This window comes from Psammomys obesus, unplaced genomic scaffold (assembly GCF_907164565.1).
Source record: "Psammomys obesus unplaced genomic scaffold, mPsaObe1.curated_primary_1811, whole genome shotgun sequence".
Lineage (NCBI taxonomy): Eukaryota > Metazoa > Chordata > Mammalia > Rodentia > Muridae > Psammomys > Psammomys obesus.
In genome coordinates, this window is record NW_026596166.1 from 2,080,182 (window position 1) to 2,103,778 (window position 23,597).

Here is a 23,597-nt window from a genome sequence, read left to right on the forward strand (position 1 = left end):
ACTCTTAGAACTACTAAGCCTAAATGTAAGCAAATACTAAAGCAAGAGCTCCAAAAAAAAAAAAAAAAAAAAAAAAAAAAGAAGAAGAAGAAGAAGAAGAAGATTTTAAGAACCCAGCTTGAGCCTCAAAATGAAAAGTCAGTTGGATTATTTGATTACATCTGTTTCTCCATTACTCATATGTATGGTGAGTCAAGTTCCAAGAATACATTCAACAGTAGGAGTAATTACCCATCACCAGAGGTAGGATTACTTCCATGGCCTCCATCCATGCAAATATATTGCCTGGTTCTTATAACCAAAACCCTAGAAAAGTGTGGCAAAGACTGAACGCGTGAATAAATGAATATACCTGCAGACCGTGTCTTGGAGCTCATTCTAGCGCAGCAATATAAATGAGGCAGTCGAATGAGCAGAGATCCTAATCTGTGCAAAGCTGGTGCCACGATTCTGGGGAGTTCGGGTTAAGGACCAACCGGGAGAACCGGCTCCTAGCCCAGCCCTGGGCTTCAGTGCGCGACCACGGTTGCGCGGAGCGCGTGGCGGGCGGGGCTGAGCCGCTTCCGGAACGGCTGGGAGCCAGCGAGACTTGGGTCCTCCGGGTGGGCTAGAGCGGCGCGGCCGCCTGTCGCGAGCGGCCATGGAGGATGAGAAGAGCTTCTCGGACATCTGCGGCGGCCGCCTGGCCCTGCGGCGCCGCTACTACTCGCCGTACTGCTGCGAGTTCGGAATCACTTCGGCTCGGCTGTCGCTGTGCTCGCTCAGCGCCGTCACCTGCGCCGTGTGGCTGGCGGCCTACGGGCTCTTCACCCTGTGGGAGGTAAAGGCCGTCGCCGGCAAGCCGGCTTTGACAGGTCTTGGGGCTCACCGGTGGCCCCGGGGCCCGAGGGTGGGGACTCCCTGGATCCGGGACGTCGTCCGGCGGCAACACTGTCCTCTCCAAGAAGTTTGTGCTCCAGGACGTTACACCCCATTGGGCCGCTGTCCTGCTCACCCACAGAACACACACCCTCCTCCTCCTCCATCACTCCTCGCAGGGTACCACTGCCAACGGGTAGCAAGCGTACAGCAGAATTCCAGAGAAGTGCCTTTGCCTCCACAACTGTGCCACGCGTGGACACGGAAGGAGCGCTCGTTTTCTTCCTAATCTCTGCTTCTCACTTAAGCTACCTACCCCCTCCCAACGCATCCCCAATCTAGGGACACTTTCTAAAGAATTGCCAAGTCTAAGGCACGAGTGTTTTCTCTGCTCAGTTTCTAGACTTTCTAGGTTTTTTTTTTCCCCCTCACATATCTAAGATGGAATTAACGTTCACAATATTGTGAAGGTTGAATGCTGTGAGTCTGTGACAGTTCCCAAGTAGAAAGAATCATCCTACTGGCCCTTGTTCAGGATGAGTTTAAGTCCCTCTATAGCTGGAATGAATATATTTTTCCAGGAGAGGTCTCACTAGAGCTAAGTACACCCAGAACTGTTTATTTCTGTAATTTGCACATTACTTTTATCAGAACATCTAATAGCTTTTTTTTTCTTCTGTCTCTTGTCTCTCTCTTAGCTGTCACAGTATAGCACTGGCAAGGGTATGTGGAGCCTGCCTCTGTCTCCCTGGTGTTGGGATCAAAGGTGTGTGGCATCACACCTGGCCCATTAGCTTTTCTACCATCAAAGCATATGCCAGAGCCTAAAATTTACATAGAAGCAGATGAAATTAAGACCCCTAATTTAGGGTCTGGGGAGTGGATCAAGCAGGTAAGGGCACCTCCTGCCAAACCTGATGACCAAACATGACACCATGTGTGTCCCCAGAACACACATGGTGGGAGGAAAGACCAATTGCCAAAAGTTGCCCTCTGACCTCCACACAATAAATAAATAAATAAATAAACAAACAATAGTATGGGCTGGATGTGATAGTGCACACTTTCAATTCCAGCACTAGGGAAGCAGAGGTGAGAGGCTAGCCTGGGCTACATCAGTCTCCATCATGAGCTCCAGAACAACCATGGCTACACAGTGAAACCCTGTCTCAAAAACAAACAAACAAACAAACCCAAAACAAAAATTAAAGACCAATTTATATCTAAAAGTTTTTTTCATAGGTCAGTTGAAGTTATTAAATTGACCTAGCCCTTTCTCCAAATTGATAATATAGTTGGATTTTTATTCATTTTTTGGGAAGGCCGTCAGGGTGTCACCATGTAGCCTTGGTTGGTCTTGAACTCATTACCTAGCTCCAGCTAGCCTGGAACTCACAGGGATTCACCTGCTTCTGCCTCCCGAGTGCTATTAGAGGGATACAGCGCCATGCCCAGCTGAGTTTTAACACCAGCCTGTGTTCCAGGCGCCTGTGCAGTTATCTGAACGAGGGAGCAGGTATTCACTAACTGCCCAGAGTGTCAGCTGTTGTGCCGAATTTCTTACTTCAACCTTAGGAGAAAACCAAGGTTCAGAAAGAATAACTTAACAGCCTTGATGTTGGTAAAGTGACAGATCTGGGCTTCAAAACTGCCCGACTCTGAGATCCCTTTCCATTATACTTTGGTCTAGCAGATCTCAGGTTTATGTGTTGGTTTGTTTAGAGATACAGGGTCTTGCTGTGTAGCCTCAGCTGTCCTCAAACTCTGCATCCTCCTGTCTCAGCCCCCGTCGAGTACTGGAATTACAGGTGTGTACACCACACCCAGCTCAAAGTTTGTTATGTCTGTTCTCTGCTGTACTGTACTCCTCTCTCTTGCACGTATACCCTAATGACCCCCAACTGCAGAAATAATGCATGTCCCCTTAAATTACTCCAACACTTCCCTGGGGCTCCGTGTGCCAAAATTTCAGATCTTTGCTCCTATTCGAAATTATTCCGAAGGTAATGAATATCTAGAGTGAAAGAACTCTCAACAGAGTCATTCAGATATGTGGCTCAACCCGGACTCAGAGGAATAGTGTGCATTGTTAACATTTTAGCCAGGAAGGTGGACTCACAGAAGGCTGACTGGGTGAAATTCCCTAAGCATTTACTGTTCTTCACCCTGTCCTTTCTCTGCTTTTGGATTCTTGGTTCTGTTAACATTATCCCAGTCTGCAGTGCTTTAGCCCTTCCAGGGAAGTGCACCGCCTTCTCTGCCCCAGTCAGACCCCGCTTCCTTGGAGGTCTTCTTGGAAAAATCCTGTGTGCTTTGAGCTATCTTCTTTTTCTCTCTCCTTTTATCCTTCCCTCTCCCAACCTCCCTCTTCCTCCTTTCTCCTCACTAACACAGTATTCTAGGCTTTTTATGTATCAGTCTTGCATTTAATAAGTCTGTAGAAGGCTGAGTTTTAGCTTGCTTTTCTTCCATAATGCTTATTCGGTTTGGACTGTTTACAAAACACTGCCCTACACCTGGAGTTAATTAGCTGAAAGTCGATGTTTCTGGGTCATCAGCGGCCCACCTCTGACTCCTGTTTATCAGCCAAAAATAATTACCTGAACTGAAGCCAGCAAGCCTTTTCTTTAAGAGGCCAAATTAATCAAATTAGGCGTTGTAGGTCTCTGTCTCATACTCTTTTTGTCCTTTTTTATTATTTAGAATTTATTTTATGTGCAGGGGTGTTTGGGCTGTTTGTTCTGTCTGCATACCACATACATGCCTGCTGCGCAAGGAGGTGAGAAGAGGGTGTCAGTTCCCCTAGAACTGGAGTTACAGACAGTTGAGAACTTCCAAGTGGCTGCTAGAAATTGAACCCACATCCTCTGAAAGAGCAGCCAGTGCTCTTAACTGATGAGCCATCTCTCCAGCCCAGTTTTTATTCTTTGTTGTTGTTTGTTTGTTTGTTTGTTTGTTTGTTTTAGAGACAGGGTCTCACTGTAGCCTATATAGCCTTGTCTGGCTTTGAACTCGAGATGTAGATCCACCTGGCTCTGCCTCCTGAATGCTCAGATTAAAGATGTGAGCCACTGCACCCTGCTTCTTTTTTGTTCTTTTTTCAACCTTGTGAAAAAAAAAAAAACTTTTTTTTTTTTTAAATTGCACTTTGCTCAAAGTGGGTGAAACAGAAACAGATTATAGCCGAGAAGTTGGCAGATCTAAGTGTGTTAGGTATCATGAAACCAGACCAGTAGTTTAAAACAGATTTTTTTTTTCAGGAGCTACTACAATAGAAAAAAAAAAAAAAAAGATTTCATTATTGAACTGGCCTCAGGTTCAAATACAGGAGAGTGTGGAGATTTATAGCCAAGGAGCAGAGTGGGGAATGAGTGGATAAGCAATTGCAGTGGGAAGCACCAGGGCGGGGGAGGTGTGTGGCTAAACTTGTTAAGAGTTGTTGCTTTGTTTTATGTTTTTTGCTTTGGTTTTTGTTTGTTTTTCAAGACAGGGTTTCTCTGTGTAGCCCTGGCTATCTTAGAACTTGCTATGTAGACCCGTCCTTGAACTGAGAGATCTGCCTGCCTCTGCCTCTGTCTCCTGAGTGCTGGGATTAAAGGCTGTTGTTTGTTTGTTTGTTCTGAGACAGGGTCTACAACATAGCTTTGGCTGGCCTGGAACTCACAGTGATTCATCTGCCTTTGCCTTCCAAGTATTAAAACTGTGCACCATCACACCTGTCCAGTTAAGATTACTGCAGAAGGTAGGTGCTACAGTTTAGATTTGATATGTCCTCCGAAGGCCTAAACACAACAGAGAAGTAAACCAACAACAAAACAAAATGTGGAAACTTTAAGAGATGGGACCCGAGGGAGGTATTAGTCAGTGGGTTTGTCCTCAAAGGACACTGTTGTCTGGTATGGTGTGTGTGGTGTCCTCTTAAGCTAACTCAGCATAGTTCCTGAATGCCTGGGCAATCCAAGTCCATTAAAGACAGGTGCTAAGGCATAGAATGCTTAGAAGAGTTTGGTTAGAGTCAGGTTAAAGGAGGACTGATCTGTACAGAGAGCAAGACACTGCTTGGCTTCAGCGAATGTGGTCAGAATTACTGAATTTTATACATTCTAGGTGTGCTGGTTAGTTTTTAATGTTGACAGCATAAGCTAGGATAATTTAGGAAAAGGCAATATCGGTTAAGAAAACGCCCCCACCAGATTGGTCCTTGGGAAGCCTGTGGTACATTTTCTTGATCAATGATTGATGGTAGGCCCACCTCACAGCAGGTAGTGCCAGCCTTGGCTTGGTGTTCCTGGACGGTACGAAAAAGCAGGCTGAGCAAGCCAGTAAGTAGTACTCCTCTATGGCCTGTGCCTCAGCTCTTGATTCCAGGTTCCTGCCCTGTTTGAGTTCCTGCCCTAACCTTCCTTAGTGCCAGTGATGGACTGTGCGATGGAAGTGTAAGCTGAAGTAAACCCCTTCCTCCCCAAGTTGCTTTTGGTCATGGTGTTCTATCACAGCAATAGAAACCCTAAGACATTAGGCCACTGATACCAGTCAGGGGAGTAAAAGGGTGTGAGAAACTAAATGAAAGAAACAACAAACAATATGTCCCACATTTTGGCTTCAGAGTGTTAAAAGGTTATAAATGTGTCATAGACAAAAGGGCATACATAGCAGCGTGTGTGACGGAGGAGGTTTGGGGGGACCGTGTGCATGCTGGACAAATGCTCTACCACTAAGCTACATCTCCAGCCTGCCTAACATTTTTGCCCCCTTACAATAATTTAGTCATAGCTGTAACCCAGAACGCAGGAGATTAAAGTGATAAGGGCCTTTATTAACACAGTAAAAAGTGAAGCCCAAAGATTCCAGAGTTGACATGAGAGTCTTATTTGGCCCTGGCTTCTCTCACACTAACATCCTCCAGTGTACTAGTTTTTAACCTGTCTTTGTGGGAGAGTGTACCCATCAGAAACCACTTACTTCTAATAACCTCTGTGCCAATTAAGTCCTGCTTTATAGGCTATTCCTGTGTGCTTTAATTTTAGTATTTCTCCCTTTTTTCCTTTCTTCGTTCTGTTTCCCCCCGCCCCCCACCCAAGACTAGGTTTCTCTCTGTAGCCTTGGCTGTCCTAGACTTACTTTGTAGACCAGGCCTTGAACTCACAGAGATCTGCCTGCCTCTCCCTGCCAGAGTACTGGGATTACAGGCATGCCCACTGCACCTGGCCCCATTCTTCTTTCTACCCACCTTTTTAAAAACATAATTAATAAGTTGGCCTCTTCTATAGCCCTCTGGCCACCACATCTCAGTGCAGCATGTGTCTACTTCTGAACCAATCACAATTCATTCCGAATTCTCTTAGGAAAAAAATAAGTGGCTGTTTATCAGTCAAGGAACAGTATCTGCTACTGTGCTAAGCACTTCACAGTCATTCTATTGTAATTTTGCATGGGAAATTTTAGAGGGAAAACACTGGGACCTTCAGTTGTAATTTGGGGAAGCCCATTTTCTGATGGATGACAGATGTTTTGCTGGGAGCCTCCCAGATCTATTCTTTAGTAGTCCTGATCTCTTTCACTGCATGCCTTTCAAACACTTTGTGAGCTCAAGTGAAAGTGATCCCCCTTCATGCATGTTCCCTCATCTGTTCACCTCATAGCACAGCAACCAGAGTAAGGCCTTTTCCTCATGTCCAGTTAACTTGCTGATTGGCATAGGTACATGCAGAGGAGCATTTGGTGATCTTACTGCCTGTGTCTGGCTCTCTCTTCAGAATAGCATGATCCTCTCTGTGGCCATCTTTATCAACATCGTAGGCCTGCTTGGTTACCTCCATTTTGTGAAGGTTGATCAGGAGACTCTGCTAATCATCGATTCACTTGGCATCCAGATGACTTCATCCTATGCTTCAGGCAAAGAAAGTACCACCTTCATAGAGATGGACAAGGTCAAGGATGTTATCATTAATGAGGCTATTTACATGGTAAGTGTCCAGATGGTGTATCTCTGGGCTCTCCAGAGGAGGCAGTCAGCCTGTGGGGTGTTCTGGGATCTAAACTTATTCCATGTCACAGAATTAAACTTAAGGTGCTCCATTCCACTACAAGTAGTTATTTTTGGCTGGCATGCCTGCGAACCATGGGAGAGAAACTTACGTTGAAGTAAATGTTTCTTTATAGTCATCCTTTCCCAGTATGCGCCAAGAAATGTGCTGTTCATGAGTTTGCTGGTTGTACAGGCATCACGGCACACACTTACACTTTGATGGAATAGTTTAGTCACGCAGACATCCCACTGATGATGTGTAACTATCACGAGATGCTTGAGGTTGCTCCCAAGTGTAACACTGCACACTGCTTTACAACACTTTTTTTTTCCTGAGTCAGGGTCTTATTGTATAGATTATGCTGGCCTTGAACTTTTAGCCTCCTGTCTCTATCTCTTTTTAATACATCTTTTTTTGTTTACTTGTCTGCTTTCTTTCTCTAAGAATGAGGTCTTACTGTGTTGCCTAGGTCTAATAGCTAATCTACTCTCATGCAACCACCTACTTGGCAACTGTTTGTTTGAGTGACTACCTTAATTTAGTTTTGTTGTTTCTATTTGTGAGTGCTACGCATGGTGGCACACAGCTTTCATCCTAGCACTTGGGAGGCAGAGGCAGGTGGATCTCGGTGAGTGAGGCCAGCCTGGTCTACAGAGTGAGTTTCAGGACAGCCAGAGATACATAGTGAGACCTTGTCTCAAGAAAAAGATCTCTCATATATAAAATAAAAATAAGGGGTGAAAATATACTTTTCTTTCTTTTTTTGTTTTTTGAGTCAGGGTTTCTTTGTGTAGACCAGGCTGTCCTTGAACTCACAGAGATCCCCCTGCCTCTACCTCCCATGCACTGAAATTAAAGGCCTGTGCACATGTGCCACAACCACCTGGCACGACAGAAGTTGTCAAATATTTCACTTAGAGATAATTTATGAAAAGGATTTTTTAGTCTTCCCTTGAAGGAAAAGGAAACAAGATGAGTTTCACTGAGCCATCTGTCTGGTTTCTTTTCTTACAGCAAAAGGTCATTTACTATCTCTGCATTTTACTGAAGGATCCAGGGAAGCCACATGAGGTATCTCAAGTAGTTCCTGTCTTCCAGGTGAGCACGGGGCTCTTCCTTTCTCCTGTGAAATCCTGCCTTTTCTCTTTCTGCTCACCCTTGCCTGTCTGTTCAGTAGGACATGAATGTCTATTGTCTAAATCAGAGTAAAAGGATTTTTTTAGATTTTAGGGAAGACAGTTACCAATACTATAACTACTTCTGTCTACAAAACACATTCTTGTACTTCAAATCTGTCAGTCTATAATTTAACATTAATATCAGTGAGGTTGAGATTTCTTTATATACATATAACATAAAAATATATGAATATTTTATATTTTACTTGCCTGTAATCCCCTTGTTTCAAACTATCAGTCTTCTCTACTAGCTGAGTAGAACCTAGAAATCAGTTATGCATCATAATATTTTGTGTTATTTGGAATAGTAGACATTAAATAGACTTTCTACATACAATTTTCCTATTTTGTAATATCTTAATTTTTGTTGTGTAATACAAAATCTTTTCAGAATTTATGTATTAAACTTCCCATCTTGTCTCTGAGGCTTATTTCTCAACTTGTAACAGTTTCTGAGATGGTCTGTTTCACTGTCATATAATTTTGTCAGGCTAAAAGCTGTTTTTTGCACACCTTTAATCCCAGCATTCAGGGGGCAGAAGCAGGTAGATCTCTTAGTTCGAGGTCAGCCTGGTCTACAGAGTGAGTTCTAGTACATTCAGTGCTACACAGAGAAACCCTGTCTCGAAACAAAACAACAAAAAAAGCTGTCTTTATTCCTCCGCATCACGCACACACACACAAAGGCCTGATTTGGAGGCCTCCCAGCAAGGTGCACACAGTTGCCACTTAGAGCCTATGGTGTACATGAGAGGTTGAGGTTGCAGGTGGATTCTTATACCCTCCTTGACTCTGCATCTCTCCCTTTGGAATTCAGAGTGCCAAGCCCCGGTTGGACTGCTTGATTGAAATATACAGGAGCTGCCAGGAGATTCTGGCACACCAGAAAGCCACGTCAACAAGGCCATGAGTCTCAACATTCAAAGACCCGTATTGTCTTTATGGAGAGGATCTGAAGCCATAGTGGCTGGTTTACTTTCTGTACATGTAAAACCACCAGGGGACAAAGCTGAGGGAGTCAGAATGGATACTCATAGAGGAGGCAGCTGAAGCGTGACTTGGAGTTTCGATGTACAGTGATGTGGGGTTACAGGTTTTATCTACTTTACCAATCAAGGGGCGACCTTAAGGATTTTGACATAGTGGCGCATGCCTTGATTCCCAGTACTCAAGAGGCAGAAGCAGGTGATCTTTTGAGTTTGAGGCCATCAGGGCTACAGAGTGAGGACCCCCACACAAAACAAGTAATGTTCACACAGACCACTCTGTGAAGTTTCTAAGTACTTCATGTTTGTCTTAAAAGCTGTGGAGTATTGAGACTGGTACCAGATTTCACAAGAAAAATATATCCATCTGCATAGACTATTGTCTAAAAGTTAGGGGAAAATAAGTCAAGTTTTTTTTTGTTTGTTTGTTTTTAATTAGCAGGAATAAAATGCCTTACAAATAGCTTCTGTCTACCTAGCTCCTATGATGTGCCAGCTGATGACCCTTAGTCCACATCTTAGCTAGGAGTGGTATAATCCCAGCACTCAGGTGGTGTCAACAGGATTGAAAGTTTGAGGCAAGCCTGGGCTACATTGTGAGACAGCGTCTCAAACCCCAAAATAAATAAATAAATATCCCAAACACGCAGTAGTTGCCTGGTTCACTGACAGCTTTTTATTGACAAGCATGATGCACAGCATTTCAGCCATGGGTGTCAAGCACATTAGTACCTTTTTGTTACTTGATATTTTCTATTGCTTCAAAAGCTGCTTGGCTAAGAGGGCTTAGAGGAAAAGTGATCGATTTCATGTTGGTTCCCAGACATGAAACTGTCACCTTAAAGGATGAAGAAGCCAACTTGTAGAAGCCTTTGTTTCTAAGGCAGTTTCTTAGATTCCTAAAGATCAGGAAGGATAAAAGGAGCTGGGCTAGATAGCATTCGCCTGTAATCCCAGCACCTAGGAGGCAGAGGAAGGCAGATCTCTGAGTTTGAGGCTAGCCTGGTCTGCAGAGTGAATTCCAGGACAGCCAGGGCTGCATAGTGAGACCCTGTCTCTAAAAGAAAACAAAAACAAAACAAAACAGAAACAACAAAAAACCAACAGAGAGAAGAAGGCAGCTAATCTGATCTTCAAGTCTAATACAGTTCCATTCTTTGGAACTCTGTTTGCAAAGTAGAGCACATCTTTGCTGGCTTTAAGAGCCACTTGGGCTGTAACCCTAGACCAGCACTCTCTGCCCTGCACCTGTCTTGAAGGAGCTGCCCAAGAGCCTGTAGTGATGGGACTGAGGTAGAGCTGTCTCCACTAGAGCATTCTGGATGGGAGTTGGGTTGAAGCAAATGGTTCTAAACTGCCTACCCTGCAGTCAGGCTTGTTTCAAAGAAGACTGTTGTGTGTTCCTAAAGCCACACTGTCAGTTCCAAGGCTGAGAACAGAACGATCATAGCAGCTGAGGCACTCGGACGAACAAACTTTTGGCCTTCTAGTTGTGTATGTGCAACATACACACTGTTTAAAGACTTATTTCCTGGATGTTCCACGGATCCCCTAATCCATATCACTGAAAAACTATAAACACTGCCTTAGAGCTACACAATAAAACTATGTTTTCTATATGTTGGAAAACTAAAGTGTGAACTTTTGTTTTTTTATTATTTTTTGGGGGAAGGTGGAGATAAAGATCATCTTCATCAAAATCAATGAGAAGGTCTGAGTTGAGAGGGATTATAATGTTCTCAGGAAGACAAAAGTGAAAGAAACTTTGTACTTCAATATATTACTAAGGCAGATATCAAAATGCCCTTGCTTCCAACTAATTTCCAGAAGACATCTACCAAAAGTCTTGGGGAGCAGTTCAGGCCTTCCAGGAATGGAGGTCCTTAGTGTTCCTGACATATTGTCTCTGGTGGCCTTGCAGAGCAGCAACAAACAAAATTCATGTGCTTTGTCTTTCAGAGGTGGGGAGATGACCACCGTGTCCTTCAGTAGTGAGCACAGCCTTCAGGGAGCCCTCTTGGGCCTTAAAATGACACAGGGAGGGTGCAGACTAAATCTATCCCTGCCTATGCTAGTCCAGTGTGAGAAGAAGCTTTAATCTTAGCAGGAGTAGTGTGCTGTCCTGAAAAGATTAGAGTTGCTATCCCAGTAGGGGCATGGCAAATGCCTCCTCACCAGCAGGGGGAAGCTCGTCATTCTCTCCAGCTCTGCTGGTATTTTTCCCATTTGGGAAAGAGGTCCAGTTTTAGAGATTTGTAGGTATCTGCCAGAGTTTAGGTGAATTAGGAATTTTAGTCCTATTTTGTTCAGGGATGTTCAGAAAACTTCAAGTATAAGTCCCCACGTAAAGACCATGTACAATATAAAAAAGATGAGCTTCCCTGAGTATCAGTGCAGAAGCCCCAGATACAGTACCATTGCCCTGGTAACTGTGGGCCATCCCTGTCTCAGTCTAGAAGCAGGTAGTATCCAGTCAGTATTCCTGTAAAGAAATAGTGGTTTTGCTGTTGGGTCTGGACCTTAAAGTGTCTAGGTGCCTTGAGAGATAAGGCACCTAAAGGGTACAAAGGTTTCAGAGACCCTGAAGTATGCATTTCACAGAACAGTTTGAGGAGGGGGCCGTTTGACCCATCACAGTAGTAGTATGTTCCGGGATATAAATCTAATCCTAGAGGCACCAGTGGTGGCAGGGGTATGGGGAGGAGAAACATTCACAGCAAAGCTGGCCCCTTAGTGCAGGAAACAGAAGCAAAGAACTGTCCATCCAGGTCTCGGGGCTGGCGGGCTGCAGGCAACTTGGCTGATTGGTTCACAGTTGCAGAACAGTGGTTCATGTAGCTGGCCATCATGAAGGTAGCTTCTGTAATCTAAGGAGATCAGGGAAGTGAAGGAATTGAACTAGCCTTGTCTTGAATGATGGTTTCCTCACTGGCTTATTGGGTACACAGAGTTCCTGGGCTTTACTGCTTTCTCTTGTAAACTACTCACTCAGGAGAAAAGCCCCAAAGAGACTACTATGATGTTCAGAGGCCCAGGAAAATGTACTCCTAGAGAGTCTGACAAGCATAGTACCCTCCCGAGGAAAGGAGGAGGAAAGGAATGCTGGCTCAGGTGGTTCCCACCAAGTACCAGCGCAGTAGAGATGGACATGCTACTCCATCTGGACCCTTTGGGATGCTGATCACACACCAAGGCCAACGATTTTATCTGGGGAAGAACCCGTCCAGAGTTTATCTCTAAGCACCAAGCTTACCACATCTTACCAGGCCAGAGTAAATTGTTATAGTGGCTGTCAGACCTACCTTGGGAGCAGGCATTCGAAAGATCAACTTGTCAATTTGGCTTTTTCCAGAGTTCTGATCTGGAGTGGATCTAATGACAAGCATGAAGTCATCCCTGCAGCCACCAAACGTTGTCACCAAAGAGTAGGGATAAGTGATGTGCACTTGCTGTGGAAAGGAACCAACAGAATTCAGGGGAAACTCTGTACCTGTTTCTTTTAGATATGGGGAGCCTTAACCGTGAAGGGAGAACCTGAGTAATGATAATTTGGAGAGTTAAACCACATATGTATGTGTTTTGTCTAGACCACAGGACAGCACTGCTGGGGCAGAGGTTAGAGAGGGAACCACGGCTACTTGGTTCAGGCCTCCAAGTCCAGAGCAGGGAAGATAAGCGTTTAGGAAGGGTTGGAACCAGCCTTTTCCTCTCCTACCATAGTGCGGTGGTCCAGGATGCTAACACCATCCTCATTCACAGCAATCCACACCAGAGTGTTCTCACTGGAAGACAGCTGGGCAGGCTGCAGAAAGAGAAAAGGCCTATCAGACACACCCACAATAGAGATTCTGAACATAAGTACTCTCTGAGGAAGAAAGTCCATCCAGAGAGTCTGGTGGGCAATTGTGTCTTCATGGAAAACACAGAAAACAGCATCTATACAACTTCAGGAATGCTGTGGCAGGAGGCATTTGTTCTTGGGGCTCTGCCACCTAACATCCAAAAGGTAGAGGGAATCACAGCTGCCAGAACACAGGACAAAGAGCTCTGAGCAGCAGAATACAGGCCAGCATGAGGGTAGCTAGGTTGGTAGGTATTTTTTTCCTGTACCCCAATCTCTCACATGCAAAATACATCTTGATTAACCAATTCCCTAGGGACGATAAAAGAAATAGGAAGACAAGAATTCAATGGGATAGGCTTTAGGTCCTTTCAGTGAGTATGACTATGTGGTAGCTGTTTTCTGGGTGTTTCTGTCAGGACTACAGTGACATGCTCCAGGAAGTGTCTCTCTACTACCCAAAAGCCTGGGGGAAGGAGAGACACTTTCTATGAAGCCTTTTCCAACCTTCCAGATCAGTGGTATTCTATTACAATACCACTTTTCTTCTCTCTTCCCCTCTCCCTCCTTCCTTCCCTCTCTCCTCCTCCTCCTCTGTCTCTCCTTTACCTCCTCTTCTCTCACTTACAGGTGGAGGTATAGCTTAGGCGCAGACAGTATTCATAGCATGTACAACGACTGGGTTTGGTCCCCAGCATATCCCCCAAATTAAAAAGAATAGATTAATGTTGCTAAGAAAAATTGAAAACAAACAAACAAAAAAAAAAAAAAAAAACAGGAAAACTGAGTATAAATACTAGTATGATTGGTATACAACTCCCCCATTGTTCTCTTCCCACTAGTTGAAAAGCCTCTTGAAGGCAAGGGACTGATTTGTTCATTGTTTAATAAAACCTTTAAAATTTTATTTTTAATGTGTATGGTTGTTTTGCCTGCATGTATGTCTATGTACCATTATGTGTTCCTGTATCCAAGGAGGCCAGAAGAGTATGTCAGGTTCCCGAGATGGAAATTCCAGTTGTAAGCCACCATAGGGATGCTGGGTTTCATGGGAAAGAAAGCAGCCGGTGCTCTTAGCTTCTGAGTCACCTACCTCCTCAGCCCTTGGTCATTTTTTGTAACTTCAGACAGCTAGAATCAGAAATATTATGCTGTCAACAACCTATCTGTCTATGCTAGATAGGTAAGTCCATTTTCTGACCTGTAGCTTCAACGAACAGAACCTAGATCCAGTCTCAATGTCTGATTATAATGTCTGGTCACAGGATAATGTCTATAATTATCTGTGAGGTTCAGGCGTACCAGACACCTACTGAGGAAAACTTGCAGCTGAAATTACTGTGTGCCTCCTGGCCTTCATGAAGAGGCAAAAGTAACTGTTGTCTGCACAGTCTGATTCCCTGGGTGGTCCATCTCTCTCTACCTCTGGGCTTTTGGGTGGCCAGTCAAGATGAGTTTGTTTAGGTTATACATTGTTTTGTCTTTCAAACTTTTTAAGTCTGAATCCTCATGTGTGAATTAGTTGAGCTTGTCTTTGCAGGAGAAGCACTGAAAAACCAATAAAGGAAATATGAAGATAAACACTGCATTATAAGTACTCTGGAACATGGCATTCTACAGCAGCCAGAAATGGGGGGGAGGGGCTGGCAACTCCTAGTGTTTGATAGTGAAGGTGGGGGCTGCAGACTGGAGTGACAGACATATGGCCAGAGAGAGAGAAGAGAGAGGAGGAAGCTCCAGGAAAAACAGCATTCTGAGGGGTTGGGCAATTCCTTTTCCTGTCACTCACCTGAGCAGCAAAGAGCTTAGCACCAAAGAGAGACCATTTCCGAGCCACAGTCAGGTAGATGCGGGTGCACTCAGAAGGGGAGCAGCCTTGGAGTGCTGCCCACTTGGTGGCCATCGTATCTGCCAGGTGCCTGGTTCGGGCGGGTGGAAAGAAATGGTGCTAGTGAAGTGCCCGCCTGTTTTCATCGAAGCTCCGAGGTTTCCCCAGAGGCCTCCTCTGTAAGACCTTGCCTCGGCCTACCTCAGCTGTTCAGGTGGCGCTCCGTTTCGATAGCGCCTTGGGTAGAACCTGTCAAGGACCTGCTGGAGGAGATGCTGAGCTTTGGCAGGAGGTGTACCCCCAGGGCCTGGCAGCGTAGGCTTCTCCAAGTCTCCATATTCCACCTGAGGTAGGAGAGGGCAGTCATGAGTCAGGGGGAGGGGAGGGAAGGGATGGGCTGCTGTTCAAGAGGTGAATGAGCGTACCATGTTACTGCTGTTTATCACATAACGATAAGAATTTAACCCATGTTTCGTAGATATTTAGAGAAGAATCCTTGGGGCCCTAGACTATTAGACCGTCTAGATCAGCTCTCGTTTGTGCCTAAATGCTGGACGATGGAAGGTGCCACAGACTGTAGAGGACAGAAGCAGGCTTGGTGTCGGACGCCCAGCTCAAGATTCAGCTTTGACTTAGCAGTTTCATGTCTTTGTTCAGTTTATTTAAACTCTGAAAGTCAACTTCCTTCTCCTAAGTGGAGAGGAAAAGTACACAGGCAAATACATCTGGTATGTTAGCATGTGGCCTGCCACAGAGCACTCACATTGATGATTATGATTATGAAGAGACACCGTGGAGCCCAGGCTGGTTTGAAACCCAGATTGGCCTTGAATTTGTGCCAATTCTACCTCAGCTCTCCAAATGCTAGGATTATAGGTGTGTGCCACCACATCTGGCTAAATACAGGAAAACCATGGAGGTATCCTAGATAGCCCTAGCAGACAGCCTCCTAGAGGAAATATAAAGAATAATTCTAAACGTATGTTTTTTCTAGCTTTCTACTTAGAATGTGGGATAGTTCATAAAGTTTATCAAATGCATTGTGGGACATACATTGCTCAAGTACGTACTCTGGAGGCAGAGAGGGTATTGTGTTTTCCAAATACACAACAAAAAACTGAAGCACTGAGAAGTGACTTGGCCGAACTCCTACACTGGAGGAAAGCTGGGCCTTAGGCCCAGTTTCTCAATTCCTGTCCTACCCTGCTCAAAGCCTCCGAGTGCAGTGAGTAAGGAGGTCGCTCCTCTCCTTGCTGCCACAGGAGCTGCAGTCTCCTGTCAGGTTTCATTGTGTTTGCAGCAGAAAGAAACCTACCTGGGCCATCAAGGCAGCCATCTCAAGAGCCAGTTCCTTGGTGACTGGAAATCTTCCTTGCACTATTTCTCCACTGGTTTGGAAGGCGAGTAGCAGCCGCTCTCTCTCTGTCTCCCCTTTGACTTGACTTCGAAAGTATAGCCTACAGGGAAGACATGGAGAAGCCAGACTTCAACTGGCATGCCAATCAAGAATGTGAGGGCTTTCTCTGAATCGTTATTATGGCCCCTCAAGTGGAGATAACTGTTCTGCCATTTGTGAGTCTTCACGCCCACCCCACCCTCAAGCAGCTCCCAGGACCTGTTCTTATACACCAGCTTTGCGACTCGCGTCCCACCCTCAGACTTTCCGGGGTGCAGCTCCTTCAGCGTTTGCTCCCACTTGGAGATGGCATCACAGATCTTAAAGAGGCAAAAGATTGAAGTCAGAAAGGCCCCTTGTGAGGAGGATAAGGTCCAGCCAGAGCTGTACTCTGGCCAAGCTGAGTGAGGGTTCTGCCATTAGAAAGTTGTCCTGTGAGGCCGCAGGCTGCCAGGATGGGAGGTGCCTACTGGTTCCCTTTCAGATGAGGTAGGTGGCACTATGGATACAGTGAGCATCCAAGAAAGGATCGTTGCCTCACAGGCTTTATGAAGGCTGACCTCTTGAGGGACTAGACTAGACTAGGCAGGACCCAGTCAAAATCCATGGCATTGAGCGCCATACTTACTTCACTCACCATATTCTCCTTTCAATAAGTGCACATCTAAATGTCTGCTATGACCAAAGCCTTACAGATGCCATACATCTGCTAGAAAGATATGCGGCAGTATTTTCATCCACCGCTAAAGACTAACCCTTTGTTCTAGGACAGCAAAGAACACACCTGCTGTAGCCAAATGTACCCATCCAGTGTGGCAGTACATTCTCACAAATGCCTAATGCCCTTGTGGAGCGAGCTGTCCCTTCCAGCTTTCCACCTACAGAGGTACCATGAGGACCTCCCTCCCTAAACTATGGTTGAATCTGTAAGTGTTTGCCTAAACGCGCAGGCAGACAGTAGAAGCTAGGCGATAGTGCACGTGGCACCTACTGAATCTAGGTTATAGCTGTTGACCTAAGTGGGCAGACGTAATTGGTGGCAGGCTTGGCAGGGACGCCTCATCCTTCCACGGAGCTAAGAGGCTCTGCTCCTGCATGCTGCAGAGCCCTGTGAGGGAGACGGACTATAAGGATCATGTCACCAGAGTCAAGGTCACATGTAGCTGTCTCTGCCTGCACAGATACATTTTAGGAGGGCACAGAAATGCTGGCATGGAGACATCTTGGTCTTGGTACCAGACAGGCCACTGAAGAGTTAGTTAGGCACACACTGGACGGGCGCTGTCCCCACCACCTGTATTTCTGAGCTAAGAGGTAGGTGGTGGTGGTGGTGGTGGTGGTGGTGGTGATGAGGGTGTTTACCTTGACACGCCCTTGAAGACAGTGTTCCAGGTCCCTGCCTGAAGGATCGTCGGTGAAGAGGGCAAAGCCAGACTGGGATGGCTTCCTCATGCCTGTCTCCTGGTTCAGCCGCTGGAGGAACTCATCAACTGTGGAGGAGCCATCAAATCCAACCACCTGGGAATGGGGAGAGGCTCCCTGAATCAGCAAACTTCCTGAGGAACTGTCACTGGGGATCATGGAAGGATCTGAACACAGTAATGGAGAGGTTCAGGGGTGAAGGCAAGAGGCCAAAGCCAGCTGGTTACCACATTCATATGTGGAGGAACCTGAGCCTGCCTATTGTAAGCTGGAACTGGACAGAGGCCTAGTCACTCCTTTTCACTCAATATTCTGGGAGTTTTATCTCATGCTTTTCTGGCCTATGTCTCAGCTTCCCTGCTCATGTAGTGGTTTGGAAGACCTACCTGTGAGGCACCAGATAGTACAGCACTTTGGGATTCACACTCCTTTCTCCCTACACACACTACTCAAGCCACCCCCACCTCACATCTAGGTCCATCTCTTTTGTTGATGTGCCTAATAATCTGAAAGCCTCCAAGCACTCAGAAGTAGTCTCTATAGAGTGATACAGGAAGTCTCGGGGTAGGGCGCATGCTCAACTCCCTTACCTGGTAAGTCCCGTTGGCAAAGTGCACAGGGATGCTGAAGGGTAAGGAGTGGTGGAAGGGGTTCCGCAGCAAGATGGACACTACTTCCATACGCGATGGCCTGGCCTCCCGTTCTCCTGTCTGCAGGGTCCGCTCCACTGCTCGCTGGCAGTATGTGGCATACTGGCCAGTTTCACTTCTGAAAACAGAAGGGAATTCTAGCAGTTCCTTTCTCTTGGCACCCTGGGGTGTGTACTCAAGACTGAGCCAGGAGAAAAACTAACTGGTTGTAGAGACCTGAAAACTAGTATGGGATGTTTTACATTTTTCGTTTGAGGAAGGAGCACACTTGTGGAGGTCAGAGGACAATTTATAGGAGTTGGTTCTCCTACCATGCGGGTCCTGGGAATCGATCTCAGCCTTGGCAGCATGCACCTTTACCCACTGAGCCGTCTTACCAGCTGCAGATTGTCACTGGGCACCTATCTGCACCTCCTGGCTGCCATGGATTGATTCCTTCCTTTTAAAAACCCATACGAGGGAATCTAACCAGGGCCTTCTTCGTGCCCTGGCTCGGCTACACCCCCATCTCTGCGTGGATATTTCCTTGCAGAGGCCAGAAGAACACAAAATAAACATTTGGGGTTAATTTGAGATAGTATGGCTTCATGTGAGAGTGCCCCCCAAATACCCAAGCACACATGGGTATGCTAAAGCCTACCCAGCTCTCCACCTGCTCATGTGTACATGGTGATGGCTGAAGTCTCTCAACCCCGAGCAATTCTAAGGGAAGATGTGGTCAAGTCAGCCAGCCTCTTCTCCTCCCCTCCCCGCCCCCCCCCCCGTCCCTTTGAATCATGCCAGTCAAGAGTGTAGGAGTGGCAGGAAAATGCTTTTACTTACCTGGGATCTGCGTGGCGTTGAAGCTGCTGTTTGACATACCAGAGGAAGTGATGCTGAGGCAGGAAGAGTGGGGCGCACAGAGCCAGGAGCTGCCAGCACTGCCACGGAACACAGGCGGCACGGGATGAGGGCCGGGATCCTGCTCTTGCAGCTACAGAACCGACGCTATTCTTTCCCCCCAACCAACCAGAACCTCGACCTCTTTGCCAGGTACCGGAATAGCTACCTTGGCCAGGCACTGCCCAGGATAGCCATTGCAGACCCTGCACACAGATTGGGTAGCCGTGCTCAAGCTACCTGAAGCACAGAAGTTGCCTACTGGCTAGGACTGGAGAGCACTGCCTAGGCATCTGCTATGACCCTCCCCAGCCCTTCAACAGCTCTCTCCAATGGTTCCAGTCAGTTGTTATGTCCCCAGTGTATGCCCACCTGCATGAGAGAGTACTTCTGAGGAGGGCGGCAACTGATCTGCTTCATGAGCTGGCAGTAGATCTCACTCTGTAGCTCAGGGTGTACCAGGCAGACCTGCAGTGCTGTCTGTGCCAGGGACACGTGGTAGTCCACCGAGGCGGCCTCCACAGGCACATTGATGAAGAGCTGGCAGGACTGAAAGGAGACAACAGTGGGCACAGGCAGGGCATCACCTGGTTTTCTTGTGACATGCACTGGTGTCGCAGAGCCTCAAGACTCAGGTTCACTGGTGGATAGCCCTCTCTAGAGGGAGCGGGTTCTACTAACGGGGCTACTTTAAATGTTTCCTTCTTTGAATGTTTCCATCACATAAGCTTGCCCAAAGCAGCAGAAAACATTCCTTCAAGACAGGGTAGCACAATGTAGCTCAGACTGGCATTTAACTCCAAGGCCTGCCTCTGCCTACTGAGCTGCTACCATGAGTATTTAGCATCACACTAACCCCTTAGCAAATGCTTTTTTCTTTTTATTTTTTAAGGGCAGAAGTGCAGATGGGCACAGAGACTGTAAATTAACTCAGAATCTCTGATGTCCAAAAGTAGTGCAAATCAGGCCTATTCTAGTGTTAGTTGTGGGTGATGGCTCGTGAAGGGAGCATTTTGCTGCATTTCCTAGAGCCCCAGAGCCTCCTGGCCTACAAGAGGGTTATATTCCTGTCATAAAGGGGACCTCATGGGACTTTCTCTTTTCTCCACAACCCTTGCACCACCCACAACCAGATAGGTCTCCTGTGCTGTGGCGGGCTCAAGCTGTGCCAGGCTGAGCCTGGGCACATGTGGGCACCAATATCCAGCTGGCCTGGGCTCCACTCCCACATTACCTTGAAGAGCTTGAGGGCCTCTGTCTGCAAGGCCTCAGAGGGCAGGGTGGTGAGGGAGGTACACAGCCCATCGCGGCTGTAGCACAGTATGGGGTGCCTCCAGAGCGGGGAATCTGCACAAAGCACAGACCAGCGAGCAGTGTGGTTACTACAGAGAACTCGCCTCCTACCTACCAGCCCCGGCTTCCACCTGCAAGGAAGGCAGTGGCTTCACTCTGCGGGAAACGTGGGTTGTGCCGGGTTGATCATCTACAGACGGGTGTGTACTACAAGCTGCACATTCCCAAAGCTTTGCTGAGGAGCCACGACAGGGCTAAGTGAACAGAGTCTGAGAGCTGTGAGCACAAGTGTTGCTGCAGGGACGGCTCTCCGTCCAGTTTCAGGTTGGAGGAACGGCTGTATCGACCCGAAATGGACCAACCCTCAGCAGCAGTAAAGAGCCACGTGTGGTGCGCACCTCTGGTTAGTCCACGAGAGCCCTGAGAATTAGTAGCCAAATAAGGACCCCCACACATCCCAGGTTTGGGTTAGTCTGATCCAAACTGAGGCTTCATTTATTAACAAGCTGAGCTATAGATTAACCAGCTGTCTCCCCTCCCCTAACCGCCGTCCCATGTCTTCAGCATAGCTGGCAAGGCCAAGATTAAACGGAGTAAAACATTGACCTAGGTTTCTGGAAAGTCTGTTTCCCAGACAGACTCCCTCCCATGCAGTGGTTACCTTAGTGTTCTGGCCAGAGAGAGCGAGGCCAGACACGAGGGCACGGGATGGAACTTGCTCTGGGCATGTTCAACGCAGCTTGGGTATAGTAGTGCTCTCTTTACTTCTGGTCCAGTAAGCATCCTGTCACTTCCCTACAGCCCAGGTGGTGATGGCCACTCTTGCCTTACCTGGGTTTCCCTCACCATCCATCAGTTTCCCAATGAGCTGCTCATAGACAGTGCCCACCCTGGCGCTGCTGCCACCCGCAGCCACTGTGAGGTGGTAAAGCCATGTATCCTGGGAAAGGACAGAAAATAACCAGACGTTAAGAGGCAAGGCAGGAGATAGAGCTCGGTGACAGGAGCACTTGTCTAATGTGTGTGAGGCTCTGTGTTTGAGTCCCAATACTCCCCTCCGAAAGCGCAGCCTATAATCTGAAGATGGGAATGGAGGTGTATACCTGTAATAATGTCAGACCAGGATTTGGGAGCCGGAGGCAGAGAAGCCTCGGGCTCATCCTGCCTGGGCTATGTGAGACCTTGTCTTGGCAAGAAGGGGTTGGGGGGGAGTTATCTTTCCTTAGCTTGGCTGGCATGAGTCAAGATCACCACTCCAAAGAGGACAACAGAATTGGGTGGATATAAACCCAAATTTCTAAGTTTGTGGCTCTGTGTCATGGCCCATGATGAAGAGATGCTGGTCACTTGGAATGAATGAGTTCCAAAGATAATCAAAAGTAACGTTCCCCATTCAGTGTCCGAGGGGAAATAAACCTGAATTTGGAAATCTCTGGAATAGAGAAGAGGGAACCACAAAGGTCAGGCTCCTCCCTTACCTTCTCATGCTTGGTGCCTATGAGGAGGTAGGTGGGGCTGTGCTCTGGGGGGTGGATCACCAGGGTGCAGTGGGAGGAGAGCAACCGCCCAGTTCCCCCAGCCTCGTAGTCTTCGTCTGAGTCACAGGATCGATCTACTTCCTCTATGTGAGCATCCTGCACTGGTAGGCAGCCCAGGGGTCTCTGCAGACACGAACAGGAGAACGGGTGGAGAGGAGGGTCTCCTTTTCTGAGTGCTTAGACCGTGTAGGGCTGGCTATCACAGATGTGGGCGGAGGGCAGGCTGAGGAGATGGAAGCAGCGGCATGGCAGCCAGGCCCAAACCAGAATACTGTGCTTTAGAAAGCACCACCTGAGCACACTGGCCATGATGCTGGTCACGTTGCTCTAGAGGGAGCCGGACAGCCGACCTTTGTATTTGTTGTAGGGTGTGGTGTGGTAGAAGGTGAGCTAGGGACTGCCATCAGTGGCATGCAGCTGTGCAGTTTGGAGGTGGCACCGTTATGAAGCGGATGAAATACCTTGTCCTCATGACTCCGGTAGTAGTAGAAGGTTTTCCCAACGAGGGCACACCAGACCAGCTTGGAGTGGCCGTGCTTTACCTGCAAGCAAAGGGATTCCATTATAACCAGGACTCCAAAACAAATCCAGGGCTAGCCAAGACAGGACACAGGGAAGGTTGCCAAAGTCAGGTCACCTTTGACAGTGAGCTTGCTATGGTGTGTATGGTGGCACTCAGGGGCCTAGGCCCCGCCAGTGACATTATCCAGGAAATCAGAATATGCATATGGGAAGAGCCTGCTAGTTCCCATAGGCAACAGTCATAAGGATGCTGCAAGGTAAACAGAGGCCCTGGCAGTCTGAAGCCCCGGGTAAGGTACCATTACTCACCAGGGCACAACTGAGAATGACAGAGCAGCAGAGACTCAGAAGAGTCTGTGAGCACCGAGCTTGCTGAGCACAGTAACTGCTCCTGACAGCATACAGCCCTGTTCGTGTGCTTCCTAGTTAACTTTCTTTGCTTCCAGAAAAGCCCTAATTAATATGCCTTTAGGCAAACCTGGGGTGCTAGTCTTCAGATGGTGGCCACACTGGCTTTACCCAGGTCTTTTCTTTGTATTGTTAATCCCGACACAGCTAGCTACACTGCGGGGGCAATGCCTAATGTCCTAAACATTAAGAAAAAGCATTTCTTTTCCTTCTGTCTTGAGAGCAGTGGTTCTGACAGCTCCCATCTCTGTTTCCAGAATCACCACCATCATTTTGTATGCTCAGGAGGGCCGACCCGCTAACTGGGATGTAGCTCTTGGAGAAAGGAGCCCACCATGTCTGGGTATTCCCATGCCTGGTTCCCATTACCTTCCTACCACTTCCACCTTGTACCTTGGTCAGCCAGCCCTTCACGGTAGGCTTGGTGCCACCTTGGTGCAGGGCTGGAGGTCCAGTGACCTGCACCTTCAGCAAGCTCTGTAGGACACGGATCCATTCCTCCAGGAGGCTGGGGGACTCCGCTGTTAGGTAGTAGGTTTTGTTTTCAGAGATGAGCTGTGGGGTGGGGGTGGGGGTTAGAGCCAGTGATCGAAAGAGAGATAGCACGGATCCTTCAACCTGCTGGGCCTTCCCCCTTGCCGTCTGTTCCTTCCCTTCTTTTCCTCTCTTACTTTCTTCCCTTCATCTCTCATTCTGTCTCCTCTTTCTCATGCTCACAAACTAAGATTATATATCCTTCTCCTGGTATGAAATATATATCCTTCTCCTG

At 47.2% G+C, this 23,597-nt stretch overlaps 2 protein-coding genes across 3 annotated transcripts in view; one reads left to right on the forward strand and one right to left on the reverse strand.

The window, feature by feature from the left end:
• Positions 1-589: 589 nt before the first annotated feature.
• On the forward strand, positions 590-9,513 carry Pigh (phosphatidylinositol glycan anchor biosynthesis class H). 2 transcript variants are annotated; one of them, XM_055595305.1, is made up of 4 exons: positions 590-820; positions 6,620-6,824; positions 7,902-7,985; positions 8,883-9,513. In XM_055595305.1, the coding sequence occupies exons 1-4, from the start codon at positions 648-650 to the stop codon at positions 8,973-8,975; spliced, it is 555 nt and encodes a 184-aa protein (XP_055451280.1). In that variant the 5' UTR covers positions 590-647; the 3' UTR covers positions 8,976-9,513. The 2 variants fall into 2 exon arrangements, with proteins under 2 accessions (XP_055451280.1, XP_055451279.1); XM_055595304.1 differs by having other exon boundaries at positions 592-820; positions 6,615-6,824.
• Positions 9,514-9,704: 191 nt separating this feature from the next.
• The window catches only part of Plekhh1 (pleckstrin homology, MyTH4 and FERM domain containing H1), a 48,269-nt gene continuing 34,376 nt past the window's right edge, over positions 9,705-23,597 (reverse strand). Inside the window, exons 14-29 of the mRNA XM_055595303.1 lie at positions 23,222-23,383; positions 22,360-22,440; positions 21,839-22,021; positions 21,192-21,300; positions 20,302-20,414; positions 19,440-19,616; positions 19,011-19,108; positions 18,129-18,306; positions 17,479-17,634; positions 16,336-16,436; positions 16,036-16,177; positions 14,922-15,064; positions 14,682-14,811; positions 12,767-12,853; positions 12,354-12,500; positions 9,705-11,918 (exon numbers count right to left, since the gene is read on the reverse strand). Of these exons, the coding sequence (XP_055451278.1) occupies positions 11,763-11,918; positions 12,354-12,500; positions 12,767-12,853; positions 14,682-14,811; positions 14,922-15,064; positions 16,036-16,177; positions 16,336-16,436; positions 17,479-17,634; positions 18,129-18,306; positions 19,011-19,108; positions 19,440-19,616; positions 20,302-20,414; positions 21,192-21,300; positions 21,839-22,021; positions 22,360-22,440; positions 23,222-23,383 (2,163 nt within the window). The 3' untranslated portion in view covers positions 9,705-11,762. The remainder of the gene's footprint in view (positions 11,919-12,353; positions 12,501-12,766; positions 12,854-14,681; positions 14,812-14,921; positions 15,065-16,035; positions 16,178-16,335; positions 16,437-17,478; positions 17,635-18,128; positions 18,307-19,010; positions 19,109-19,439; positions 19,617-20,301; positions 20,415-21,191; positions 21,301-21,838; positions 22,022-22,359; positions 22,441-23,221; positions 23,384-23,597) is intronic.

Excerpts from the sequence above, each read along its gene's own strand:
- Pigh (XM_055595304.1), top strand. The coding sequence starts at position 641 with ATGGAGGATGAGAAGAGCTTCTCGGACATCTGCGGCGGCCGCCTGGCC. Across the intron at positions 6,825-7,901 it reads TTAATGAGGCTATTTACATG|CAAAAGGTCATTTACTATCT; the intron begins GTAAGTGTCCAG and ends CTTTTCTTACAG. Across the intron at positions 7,986-8,882 it reads AAGTAGTTCCTGTCTTCCAG|AGTGCCAAGCCCCGGTTGGA; the intron begins GTGAGCACGGGG and ends TTTGGAATTCAG.